Source organism: Cetorhinus maximus, chromosome 1 (genome assembly GCF_964194155.1).
Source record: "Cetorhinus maximus chromosome 1, sCetMax3.hap1.1, whole genome shotgun sequence".
Taxonomy (NCBI): Eukaryota; Metazoa; Chordata; class Chondrichthyes; order Lamniformes; family Cetorhinidae; genus Cetorhinus; species Cetorhinus maximus.
Genome location: NC_135879.1, coordinates 41,831,220 through 41,843,775, shown reverse-complemented (window position 1 = coordinate 41,843,775; position 12,556 = coordinate 41,831,220). Strand labels below are relative to the sequence as shown.

The 12,556-nt window shown below is 45.7% G+C and overlaps 1 protein-coding gene across 1 annotated transcript in view; it reads left to right on the top strand.

Moving 5' to 3' along the window:
• Positions 1–12,556, top strand: part of LOC144667574 (scavenger receptor cysteine-rich domain-containing protein DMBT1-like) — a 192,173-nt gene that overhangs the window by 131,858 nt on the left and 47,759 nt on the right. The window contains exons 5-7 of the mRNA XM_078541169.1: positions 3,024–3,338; positions 11,567–11,785; positions 12,222–12,536. Of these exons, the coding sequence (XP_078397295.1) occupies positions 3,024–3,338; positions 11,567–11,785; positions 12,222–12,536 (849 nt within the window). The remainder of the gene's footprint in view (positions 1–3,023; positions 3,339–11,566; positions 11,786–12,221; positions 12,537–12,556) is intronic.

The following is a 12,556-nucleotide window of genomic DNA, read 5'->3' as shown; positions in this document are numbered from 1 at the left end:
ACTGATGTCCTGGACCAAGGTCTCCATGGAGGCCGCTGCCCTACCAGTGTTGACCTCAGTGCGTTGCTATGCCGGTGCTACCACTTTAGACTGAAGGCTAAGGGACTCCTTCATCGTGCCTTGCAATCTGAGGAGTGCAGCGGACATCCCTTCCTGATGCTCTTGAGCTTGCCTTTGCAGCTCCAGCAACTGAGGTATGACTGATCCCAGAGCCTCGTTACCCGAATTGGGCTTAGCAGATTTCTGGTCTCCAGCAGTCCTTCAAGTGCCGGAAATCTAGGAAGTCCCTGCCCCTACCTGCTGTGGATCAGACAGTGCGATGTGCTCACCAGATTGTGACCCCGAGGCTACTCTAAAGCTTGGTCCCACCGAGCTGGTGGAGGGTGTGGGTGAGCGCTGTGATGGGTTTTCAATGAGTGTTTTAGCAGATTCCTCTTCTGCGGTGTCATCAGGGCTTGAGCCGAGGACAGGGTCGTGGACTCCCTCTTCTGTTTCCCAGATGTGCCTGCGAAATCAAGGAGAGATAAAAAGTACATGGTAGTGGCCTGTGAAACAGGACACATCACTCACACCATGGTTGTCTGATGGATGTTGCACTGCTGGATCCTCACTAGGTAGAGCACTGCCGACCTCACCGCCAGTCCTGATCCTCGCCAACCAGCTGGATGACTTTATTTTCAAAGTCTTTGAGGACTTTGATTTTAGGCAGATTCGTACTTGTTACTGAAGCCCATGAGAATGTCCTGGAATCCTCAGCCAGAACGGGTGCTGGATTGACAGGTGCAGGGGATGACCAGGCTTTACTTCCTCCACAGATGGCTCTGGTTCTGGTGCTGAATGTGTTCTTCTAAAGGTTCTATTTTTCTACGTTCCCTCCTGACTTCAGTCCTCCCTCGATAGTGAGTGAGGAAGTGAGAGAGTGAGAATCCTGAGAATGAGAGTGAACTGGACACACAGACATAGCAAGACAGATACACACACACACCCACACGCCCACACATGCACCCCCCAGTGAAAGGAAGAAAACCCAGGCTGAAAGCCAACCCACTTCTGACAGCCACTTTCATATGAATTCCGCCAAGACTAGCTTGGAGTCTGCACCACCAGAGGCAAGCAAAAAGTCTGTGTTAGTTAAACCCAACTCCTTAGCTTGACTCCAGTCCTCTTCTCCTTTCCTGGTGACCAAGTCTTGGGGCCTAATCTGTCCCTCTCTAGCTCTGCTTCTAAAGTGAAAAGGCAAAAAATGTTTTATTAGTTAGCTCTGTTGTTTGGCACTTTTTAATGATCATTTTATTAACTACTCATGTTTAAATGATCAATTTATTGCTTTGACATTGATTTTTTTTGGCCCAGCAAGTTGTGTATATTTTCTTTATGCTTTAATTTTTTTTTTGAAACTCAGGGTTAATGTTGTTCCAAACCAGATCTCAGGCAGCTGCTGCTGGGTTTCTTGCTGAAGGGGAATGAGAGGCTCACAAGAAGTCTGGTTGTTTTTTGGAAGGCTGGCAAAAGGGGTTATTTTTGCTCCAATAGAAATGGGAAGTGTTGGAAATGCTCAGCACATCTGGTGGCATCTGTGCAGAGAGAAACAGAGGTCAGTGACCCTTCATCAGAACTAGTACCGATCGTGGACCTGAAGCATTGATTTTGTTTCTCTCTCTACAGATGCTGCCTGGCCTGCTGAGTATTTCCACCAGTTTCTGTTTATATTTCAGATTTCAAGCAATAGCAATACTTTGCTCTCCTATTAAATGCTCCATGCTGGGCATTTGTAAATATGGCTTGTTTCAATTTAAAATGACAAAGTATTTATCCCTCCATGTATATTTTTTCTGTGAACAAAGCCCACTAGTGTGGATAGAAATAGAACATTATTGCAGGTGAATTGGTTGGTGCTAATTTATTGGACGGTTTTACCATTTTTAAAATTGGAAGTGAAACCAGGAGTCATGTACCAATAGGATATGTGACTGTTAGTTCAAGATAGTCTCATTTGTAAATAGGATTGTTGCTTGCACCGCTTGTGAGTTTCAAATCTTTTGGATGCTGCTGGCTGGATATTGCATAGGGCCTGGTTCAAAGAAGCATAATATGAACAATCAAGTTGTGTATAATTGTCTTAGAAAGCTGTGGTTGTTAAGTGTATCATACTGAAACCTGAGTTTTCAATGGGCTTTATAAATGGAGGCATAGAGTACAAAAGTCAAGAAATTTTACTAAACATATATAAAATAGTTCAATCCCATTGTGACTATGGTACCCAATTCTGGGCACCAAAAGGATGTGAAGGGGAGGGTTAAAGGTGGGGGTGGAGTGGGGAATAAGGGGCCCGGAAACAGGAGAAACACCAGGGCCCATGATTCTTCTACCTGGCCCTGCTCACTCCCCATAACCTTTAAGAGCCCACCCAGTCAAACCTCATTTTCCTACTCGCACGTATACCTTTAGTATCCTACCCGGTCAAATCCCACTGTCCCTCACTCCCTTTAATATCCCACCAAGTCTAATCACACTCTCCTGCTCACTTCCTATACTCTTAATATCCCACCTAGTTGAATCCAACTCTCCTGCTGTTACCTGTATCCATTAGTATCCCATCCAGTTTAATCCCACTTTCCTAATCATTCCCCATATCCTTTAACATCCTCCCCAGTCTAATCCCACTCTCCCGCTCACTCCTTGAACCCTTTAATATCCCACCCAATCTAATCACACTCTCCTGTGATCCCAATCTTTCCTTGGTAACACCCAGTAATCTCTCAACCGCTCTTCAATCTTCCCTAATCTCTCTGTAACTAACCACTTGCCCTTACCAACACCCACCTGTGCTCCATTTTTCCTTTTTAAGGTAGTATAATGTGGTGTCAAATCTATTTGAAATTCTCCAACTGTGGCCTATTCTGAGGCGCAAGTCCAATAGACTGGATACAGTTTTGAATCCCTATGAAAAATCCAGATATGGAGCCCAGTGGAAGTGCAGGTAATCCCAAACCAGTTTAACCTTGTTCCCATCTCTTTTCCAGGTCCAGTACCTGTGCGTCTGGTGAACAGGAACAACATGTGCTCTGGGACAGTTGAAGTTTATCATAACTCCGTCTGGGGAACTGTCTGCAATGATGGCTGGAATGTGAATGCAGCGACTGTGGTCTGCAGAATGTTGAACTGTGGGACGGCCCTGTCAGCACGGACTGGAGCCTACAATGGAGAGGGTACTGGGGACATCTGGTTGGATGATGTGAGGTGTAATGGGACAGAGCCTGCCCTCGATCAGTGCTCTGCCAACCCATGGGGGGTGAATAACTGCAGTCATGGGGAGGTTGCTGGAGTTACCTGCTCAGGTGAGTACAAATACCTGTTCTTGTTTGTTAACTCTTTTGCAATGTATCTTTGATGAGAGAGATCCCCAGATCATATATGCCAAGGCCACAGGCTTATTGCGAGAGCGCAGAGTGGTAAACAGATTGTCATTGATGCAAGCTTTTGGGGAGACAGCTGGGCAGTGGAATTAGTTGGTATCAATACAGAGCAATGGGAAGAGTGAGGGACAGTGGGAACAGTTTGGGACTGATATAGGGCTATGGGGGAGAAATTGGCGCTTGCAATTAGTTTGGGATTGAGACTGGGCTATGGAGAAAGATGGGGGCAGGAATTAGTTTGGGGCATTAACAGGGTTCTGAGGAGAGATGAGCTCAGTGGGATTAGGTTGGGAATTGATACTGGAATGTGGGGATGGTATAGGACAGTGAAATTAACAGCAAGAGGAATTTGTTACACTTATATAATACATTTAATATGGTAAGATGTCCCAAGGCATTTCACATTAGTGATTCTCAATCACAATTTGACCTCGAGATAAATAAGGAGATATTAGCGCAGATGAACAAAAGCTTGACAAATTGGCAGATTTCAAAGAGAAATCTGCAAGGAAAAAAGTGAGGTAGAGAAGTAGTTTAGGGAGGAAATGCCAGTGATCAAGTTCAAAACAGCTGAAAGCCCAGGGGGAAATAAATGCTGGTCTAGACAGTGATGCCCAAATCCCATAAATTAATAAAAAAAAGCCAATGGTAGAGCAATTAAAATCAGGAATGCACAAGAGACCCGATTTGGACGAGTGCAGAGACCTCACAGGGTTGGGAGGTTAGAAGAGGTCACAGAGATAGAAAGGGGGTAAGGCCAATGGAGGAATATGAACACGAGGATGAAAATTGTAGGTTTGGAAGAGGCTACCGAGAAACGAAACGGGGGTCGAGGGCCAAGGAGAGATTTGAATAGGAAGATAAGAATTGTAGGACTGGAGAAGGTTACCGAGGGATGGAGCGGGTGAGGGCCATGGAGGAATTTGAACATGAGACAGAATTGTAGGCCTGGAGAAGGTTACAGAGATAGGGAGGGGAGCAAGGCCCATAGAGAGATTTTATTAGAAGGGTGAGATTTGTAGGTCTGGAAGAGGTTACAGATATAGGGAAGGGGGCCCTAGGGCCATAGAGGGTTTTGAACATGAGGATGAAAATTTTAAAAGTGAAGCACTGCTGGACAGGGAGCCAACTGGTCAGTGAGCAGTGGGGTATATGATGTTAGGACACAGGGCAGCAGGGCTTTGGATAATCTGATGGTTACAGAAGGTGGAATGTAAGAGTCCGACCAGGAGCGCACCGAGTCTGGAGGTGACAAAGGGCAAGTCTGCGGATCTTGTAGTATTAGAATGTTCAGGGCTGAAAGAGTTAATGTGGGAGTGGAGAAACTGTACTGCCCACATGATGATGTAAGAGAGAGTCACATGACTACAACTCGAGATGGAAAAAGCTCATGGCTTGGACTAAGTAAGACCTACAGTCTTGTATATCTTTAATTAGTTATGTTCTTACAATAAACATTATTGTTCAGACATCTATGGACCGAACTTTCTGTGCCCATTGGCATCAGGTGGACGTGAGTGGACAATATGGCGGGAAGGCCAAAAACCGGTTTCACGACATGGTGAAACCAGTTTGCAATTGCCCGCTCTGCCTATCAATGGCGGGCCACGTTTCCCGCCACCACTGCATGTTGGGAACTTCATTTTGATGCATCTACACATCACTATAAGCCCTGCTCGCTGGATCACTGGAATCACCCCTCTGCCCCCTCCCCATGCTGGGTCATCTGGGCACGTCGGCATGCAACCACCACAACATTTATAAGGTGTGCACCTGGAGAGCTGCACTTCAAGGTGACTGCACAGTAATGTTGCACAGTGCTTGTGAGGGTTTCCTGTTGGACTTCAAGGTTGTGGCACCGCGCATTCAGGCAAGGGCACAGGCAAGTCCCATTTTCCTGGCTGGCTGACAATGGGGTGTCGGGGCAAGGGCTGCACTGTGGTTGAGGCGAGTTGTTGGGGAGCAAGGGCTGCACTGTGGCAGAGGTGAGTTGGGAGGCCAAAGGCTACACTGCGGTTGAGGTGAGTTGGGGGGGCATAAGGGCTGCACTGTGGCTGAGGTGAGTTGGGAGGGCACGGGCTACACTGTGGTTGAGGTGAGTTGGGGGGGCATAAGGGCTGCACTGTGGCTGAGGTGAGTTGGGAGGGCACGGGCTACACTGTGGTTGAGGTGAGTTGGGGGGGCGTAAGGGCTGCACTGTGGCTGAGGTGAGTTGGGAGGGCACGGGCTACACTGCGGTTGAGGTGAGTTGGGGAGGTGTAAGGGCTGCACTGCGGCTGAGGTGAGCTGGGAGGGCACGGGCTACACTGCAGTTGAGGTGAGTTGGGGAGGTGTAAGGGCTGCACTGTGGCTGAGGTGAGTTGGGGGGATAGGCTACACTGCGGTTGAGGTGAGTTGGGGAGGTGTAAGGGCTGCACTGCGGTTGAGGTGAGTTGTGGGGGGCAAGGGCTACACTGTGGTTAGTGGTAGTGCACAAGCTTGGTGGATGGGGGGAGGGAAGCGGCCATGCATTAGGGAAACCTTGTATAAAGCGACCATTCCTCCACAGCTGAGGCAGTTCAGGCGTAGCCACATAGACATGCTTGGAGTTGGGTCTCTAGCTTATATGCCCACTCAAGCAATGCAGACACATGAAAGTCCTCGGGCACAGATTGCAAACTAATGAGTGTTTTAGTGGACTGCAGGACAAGTGGACAACTGTGCATGTTGTACAATCTCCTTGCGAAAGCTGGCCATGGAGCAGTCGCTGGTGGAGGCGCTCACAGGTCCTTGCATTGTCTTCATTCAGGTTTAGCGACTGAAGACTAAATACAGCACAACACTGAGAAATGATGCCAAACCCGTGTACCTGTTTACACCAAATAAAACATCGCATCTGCTCAAGAAGCAGGCCCAATTGCAACTTGACGAGATGACCAAGACAGGAGTCATCTCCCCTGTCACTTAGCCAGTTCCAGTTTCAAAATCAAATGGATCCATTTGCATCAGTGTTTACCTGACTCAGCTCAACAAGGTTGTGGTGAGGGAAATCCACCTGATGTCCTTGCTGAATGATAGCTTGACCAAGGTCTCCAAAAGTATCACACAGTATTGCAGTATCTTTACAGTGCAGAAGGAGGCTATTCAACCAATCGAGTCTGCACTGGCTCTCTGAAAGAGCATTCTACCTAGTCCCACTCCCCTGCCTTATCCCAGTAACCCTGCACATCCTTTCTTTTCAGGTAGCAACCCAATTCCCTTTTGAATACCTCGATCAAACCTGCCTCCACCATCCTCTCAAGAAGTTTGTTTCTTACTCCAACCACCCTCTGGGTGAAAAAACTTACCTCACATCACTTTTACTCCTTTTGCCAATCATTTTGAATCTGTGCCCTCTAGTTCTTGATTTTTTCTTGAGTGGGAACAGTTTCTCACTATTTACTTTGTCCATATCCCTCAGGATCTTGAATACCTCAATCAAGTCTTCTCTCAGCCTTTTTTTCTCCAAGGAAAACAGTCCCAACCTCTCCAATCTATCCTCATAGCTACAGTTCTTTATCCCTGGAATCTAATGCACTTCACTTACGAGACAGCATTAGTTCAGGGCAAGCTACAAATGACAGCGGACACATTGGTCAGGACCACAGTCGACCATCTGCTGATACAGGATGTTAATCTGGTCGACTAGGTCAAATCTTATTCCCAGTTCATGGCAACACAATTGCCAGCGAGCTACAAGAAGCCTCAACAGAAACGCCAAGAGCAGATGGAGGATGAAGAGTACATCTGCATCTGTCAATACTGAATACAAGGTTGGCCACAGCAGCACCCCGGTGGCACAGTTATGAAAATATATTTAGAACAACAGAAATACTTCACCATTATTGATGACCTGCTGGTGTATGGTGAATGGTTGGTCATTCCTGTCTCACTCCGATCAGAGATCCTGCAATGACTTCAACAAGGCCAATATTATCCTCATTCTTCAAGAGGAACCTTCTATTATACATTTGAACCAGATGTTGGAAGTCAAACCAACAATGCACCAGATACTGCAGCTCTTACCAAAGAACAACCAAGTCAAAGCAGAGAAGTTCAGGAGGAGACTACCGACCTCCGAAGCCTTATAAGGACACATTGAGGGAGATCCGTGAAACCTCCAGACCGTTTAAACCTATGAAGTCAGAGACTTGTGGAGGGGAGAAGGAGTAGTATTTAAATATATTTGGACAAAGACCTGGGGGAGATGTAGTATTAGGGTGTTGAGGGCTGAAAGAGTTAATGTGGGACTGGAGAAACAGTACTGCCTACATGATGATCTTCTTATCGTGTCCACGGACAGTCTATACATGGCCCAGCCAGAACTGGACACATTTTTGCGTCTTGTTGTTGAATTCGGCAAGATCTGCAACAGTGCAGGGTTCCTCTAGCGATAGACATTGCAGGAGATGTTGCATAGTCTGTGGCTCAGTTCCACATTCACAAGTTGTCGGGCAGGTTGTATATCCCCATTTGCTTAGTGACACCTTTGAATGACCTACACCAATCCTAAGTCTGTTAAGGCATTTCCAGGTTGCCCAGTTGCAATTAGCTCCTGGGGGAAGGCTTTCATCCGGTTGAATTTCCATCGCTGGGAGTTGTTCGAGACTGGCGAGCCGGTCTTTCCACAAGGCGATGCGGGCTTCAGATGGGGTTGATTGTAATGGAACAACACTGTTCATGAAGCTTTTCGTTGACCTTAGGCGGCTGGGTGTAGGTGTATGACCATGTAGAGGGTGCCTCTCATCTGATGTTTGACGGAGTCGCTCTTTCTTGCTGGCTACCATTCTTCTTATATCAGGGGGAGTGATACCCGCCAGGATATATAGGCTGTTGGTGTTTGTTGGTTTTAAACAACCTGTGATAAGTTGGCAGCTTGCATTCGGAACGGCATCCATCTTCTTAGCATGAGTAGATCTTTCCCATGCAGGGCAGGTGTATTTGGCAGTGGAATAGCAAAGAGCAAGTGCACTGGTTCACAATGTTTTCGAGCTTGCTCCCCATTTTGTGTTAGTGAGCTTATTCAGGATGTTGTTTCGTGCGCTCACTTTTGCCTTTGTCTTTTCAATGTGGTTCTTGAAGGTGAGGCATCTGTCAAGGGTGACTCCTAAGTAGATAGGGTGCTCGCAATGCGTCAGTGTTGCTCCACACCATGATGATGTAAGAGAGTCACATGACTTAAGTCGAGATGGACAAAGCTCATGGGCAGAATGGGTGGGTGTGCGTCCGACGCAATCGCGAGAAGACGTCAGGTGATTGTCCCGACATCATCATGCATTCGTGCAATATTTCGCTTGGCATGCCTGGCAAAAGTCGGAAGCACGTCCGCTGACAATTAAGAGGGCAATTAAGCCCATTCATGTTGCAATTATCTCCAATTTTTTGTGGCCCATCCAACCTTATGGTTGGCGGACGGGTGAATCAGCCAGGCGGACTTTATATTTTTCATTAAACCCCATCCAAGAGTGGGGTGAGATTTCCGTTACAAAATAAAATTTAAATAAATATCTGTGGGCAGCATTTTATCAGCTGTATTTTCAGGTGATTGATCGTGATGCATGGACATTTTTGTTCCTCTTTTAAAACCTTTATTTTACCTTTTACAGGTCTCCAGCTCCCTGAGGCAGCTGCCTGCCTTCGGGGAGCTTTCTCGCAGCGCTCACCTGCGTCCGTGGTGACGTCATCGCCCGCCCTCTTCCCACCCCCACCCTGGCAGTGCTGGGCTCATGCTGGCTGACTGTTAATTGCCTAGCCAGCGTGAAATCGCGATTGGCACCCAATTGCGGCCAGGGTTCTGTTTCCCAACTGCTCCTGGGCCCGCCGATCGAGCATGCCCACCAAAGATAAAATTCAGGTCCATGGCTTGGACTGAGTAAAACCTACAGTCTTGTATATCTGTAAATAGTTAGATTTTTACTATAAACAATTATTGTTCAGGCATCTATGTCTCTGAACCCATTCCTTAGCCAATCACAACAAAGATACACCAGATTTTAGCAGCAGATGAGCTGAGGCAGGAGTGGAGATGAGTGGTGTATGAAGGCTTGATGGTGGTGAAGATTTGGGATTGGAAGTTGGAAGTTCATCTCAGGGGCAGATAGTATGCCGAGGCTGTTTTTTATGGAACGGAGGAGGTTTAGGACCAATTTAATTGAAGCATATAAAATTATGAAGGTCATAGACAGTGGATAGAAAGTCCATATTTCCCTTAGCAGAGAGCTAGGGGGCATAGTTTTAAAGTAATTGAGAGAAGGATTTGTATGTTTTAAAAAAAAAGGATGTTTTGATAAATTTAGACAGATTTAATTTAAGTATGCAGCTTAATTATAGAATCCCAAATTAACCCTTTAACCTGTTTTGGTTGGATAGAGATACAACCATCAGGCAAAAACTCAGACACTGAATTAGCAAATTATACCAAAGTTTATTAAATAAAGGATAAAATAAAACAATAATATACTTATCAATTAACTAAAGAGCAAAAGAACAAAAGGGTATATTTATCAGTAATACACTGCAGAAACACCATGCCTTCAAATGGATGGTCAATCAGAAGGAGCAGAAAATGACTTCAGCCCTTTTCGTCGACAGGAATCCTGCCTCTATCTCGGAAGGAAACTGCGCTATCCAGGGTCCACACCAACAGGAATTCTGCCTCTGTCCCTGGGCCCAGTGCTGCACTACCCATTCTCACGCTGACAGGAATTCTACCTCTGTCCCTGAGAAAACAAAATATAGGTCCCTTCACTTGGTGTACACAAGCAAGATGGTTCCCAAAACCCTCTTTTATACCTAATTCTGGCATCATCCTACCTTGATCCAAAGTTGTTGTTAACAACCAATTTATCAATAATGTTAGAGTTAATTTTGTACTATAAGTATCTGGCACATAGAGGGTTAATGTGGGACTGAATACAGTACCACCCACACAGTGATGTAAGAAGGCACATAACCTAGACCCAGGGTCAATGTCGTGTTGAGCAGACATGTGTACAGACCCAAGCATGGAGACAACTCCTAGCTTCTACCCTTTACTGTACATGTGTAAATAGTTCTAGTAGTTAATAAAGATTTACAGTTAACCTGCAGAAGATTAGGCAAACTTCTTTAAGACTTCTTTAACTTCTTTAAGTTCTGTAACCAACACCCTCCCAACAAATTTCATTGGATTTGTTCATCTGTGTACATTGCCTTAAACATGAAGACAATGAAGTATTTTAATATGTGTTCCTTTCTCAATACTGCACAAGGTCCTTATTCATTAGGCTCTGTGTTAGACTAGTCAAGGACAGTGTGTTCTCATAAGGGCCTGGATAGTGTAGGTTCCCTTCTCACAATATGCTGCCACAGCATGTTTGAGTTTCAGACCTTGATTCCAACATAGGAACATTAGTAAAAAAATACAGAGATAGGTATAATCTGAATTTCATTAACTCGCTGATTAATTACTTTTTCTTCAATTACAGGGTAATTGAAATACTTCTAATAATCATTTGTTGCTGGTGGTTGCTCCTTTGTAATGCTAGTGGTTAGTGTACGTTGCATAGTTTTGCAGTAGGCGTTCAAATCACAAAATGGCTTATTTTTAGATAAGGTGTTAGTACAAAATGGCAACTTGACATTGTTAGCCTTTTGCAGAATACAGTCTCTAAAAATTGTCAAGTTGAGCAGGGAAACTAAATCATACTAAAATAAAATCTAAAATCTAGGCTATTTTACAGTATAGAAGTTGAGGAGTATTTTTTTCAGTAGAATGGTCGTAACATTCTGGAACTCACTGCCAGAAAGGGTAAGTCAACCAGAAACCCTCACTGCATTTAAAGAATATTTGAATGTGTACTTGAAATACTGTAAACTACATGGTTGTGAGCCAAGAACTGGAAAGCGACATTCAGCTTTTATTGGCCAGCACAGACATGATGGGCCAAGTGACCCCCTTCTGTGCCATAAATTTCAAAAATTCTATGAAAAATATTGGTCCAGCCTCAGAGGGATGGAGTTGTAATGAGTGAGCAGAATTTGTGGTGAACTTCAGTCTTCCTGACATTTAATTGAAGGAAATTATTGGCCACAACTGGATGTTGGACAAGCAGCCTGATAAATCAAAGAATGTGTTATTATCTCTATTCCAGGTCCAGTACCTGTGCGTCTGGTGAACGGGAACAACATGTGCTCTGGGAGAGTTGAGGTCTATCGTAACTCTGTCTGGGGGACCGTTTGCGATAATGGCTGGGATGTGAATGCAGCGAGTGTGGTCTGCAGAGTGTTGAACTGTGGGACAGCCCTGTCAGCACAAACTGGAGCCTACTATGGAGAGGGGTCTGGGGACATCTGGTTGTATAATATGAGATGTAAGGGGACAGAGTCTGCCCTCGATCAGTGCTCTGTCAATCCCTGGGGGCTGAAAAACTGCACACACAGCCAGGACGCTGGAGTAACCTGTTCAGGTGAGTGGACTCACTCAGCATGCTACTCTCCTGCCTACTCCACATACCCTTTTTTATCTTGCCCAGTCTAATCCCATTCTCTCAGGAATCCTTTAATCTTCTCTCTACAACTAATCTTTCATTCTTGCTAACACCCATAGAAGCTGTGCTACACCTTTTCCTTTCTCATAATGTGGTCTCAAAATCTATCCCCAATTCTCCAACTGTAGCCCACCCTTGAGGTGCAAGTTCAATAGACTGGATACAATTTTCAACCCCTGTGAAAAATTTAGATGTGGAACCCTGATGGAAGTGCAGGTGATCCCAGACCAGTTTAACCTTGTTCCCATCTCTATTCCAGGTCCGATACCTGTACGCCTGGTGAACGGGAATGACACATGCTCTGGGAGAGTTGAGGTCTATCATAACTCCGTCTGGGGGACAGTTTGCGATGATGGCTGGGATGTAAACGCAACGAGTGTGGTCTGCAGAGTGTTGAACTGTGGGACGGCCGTGTCAGCACAGACTGGAGCTTACTATGGAGAAGGGACTGGGGACATCTGGTTGGATAATGTGAGGTGTAATGGGACAGAGCCTGCCCTCGATCAGTGCTCTGCCAACCCATGGGGTGTGAATAACTGTACACACAGGAAGGATGCTGGTGTGATCTGCTCAGGTGAGTGCTTTTCATTTATG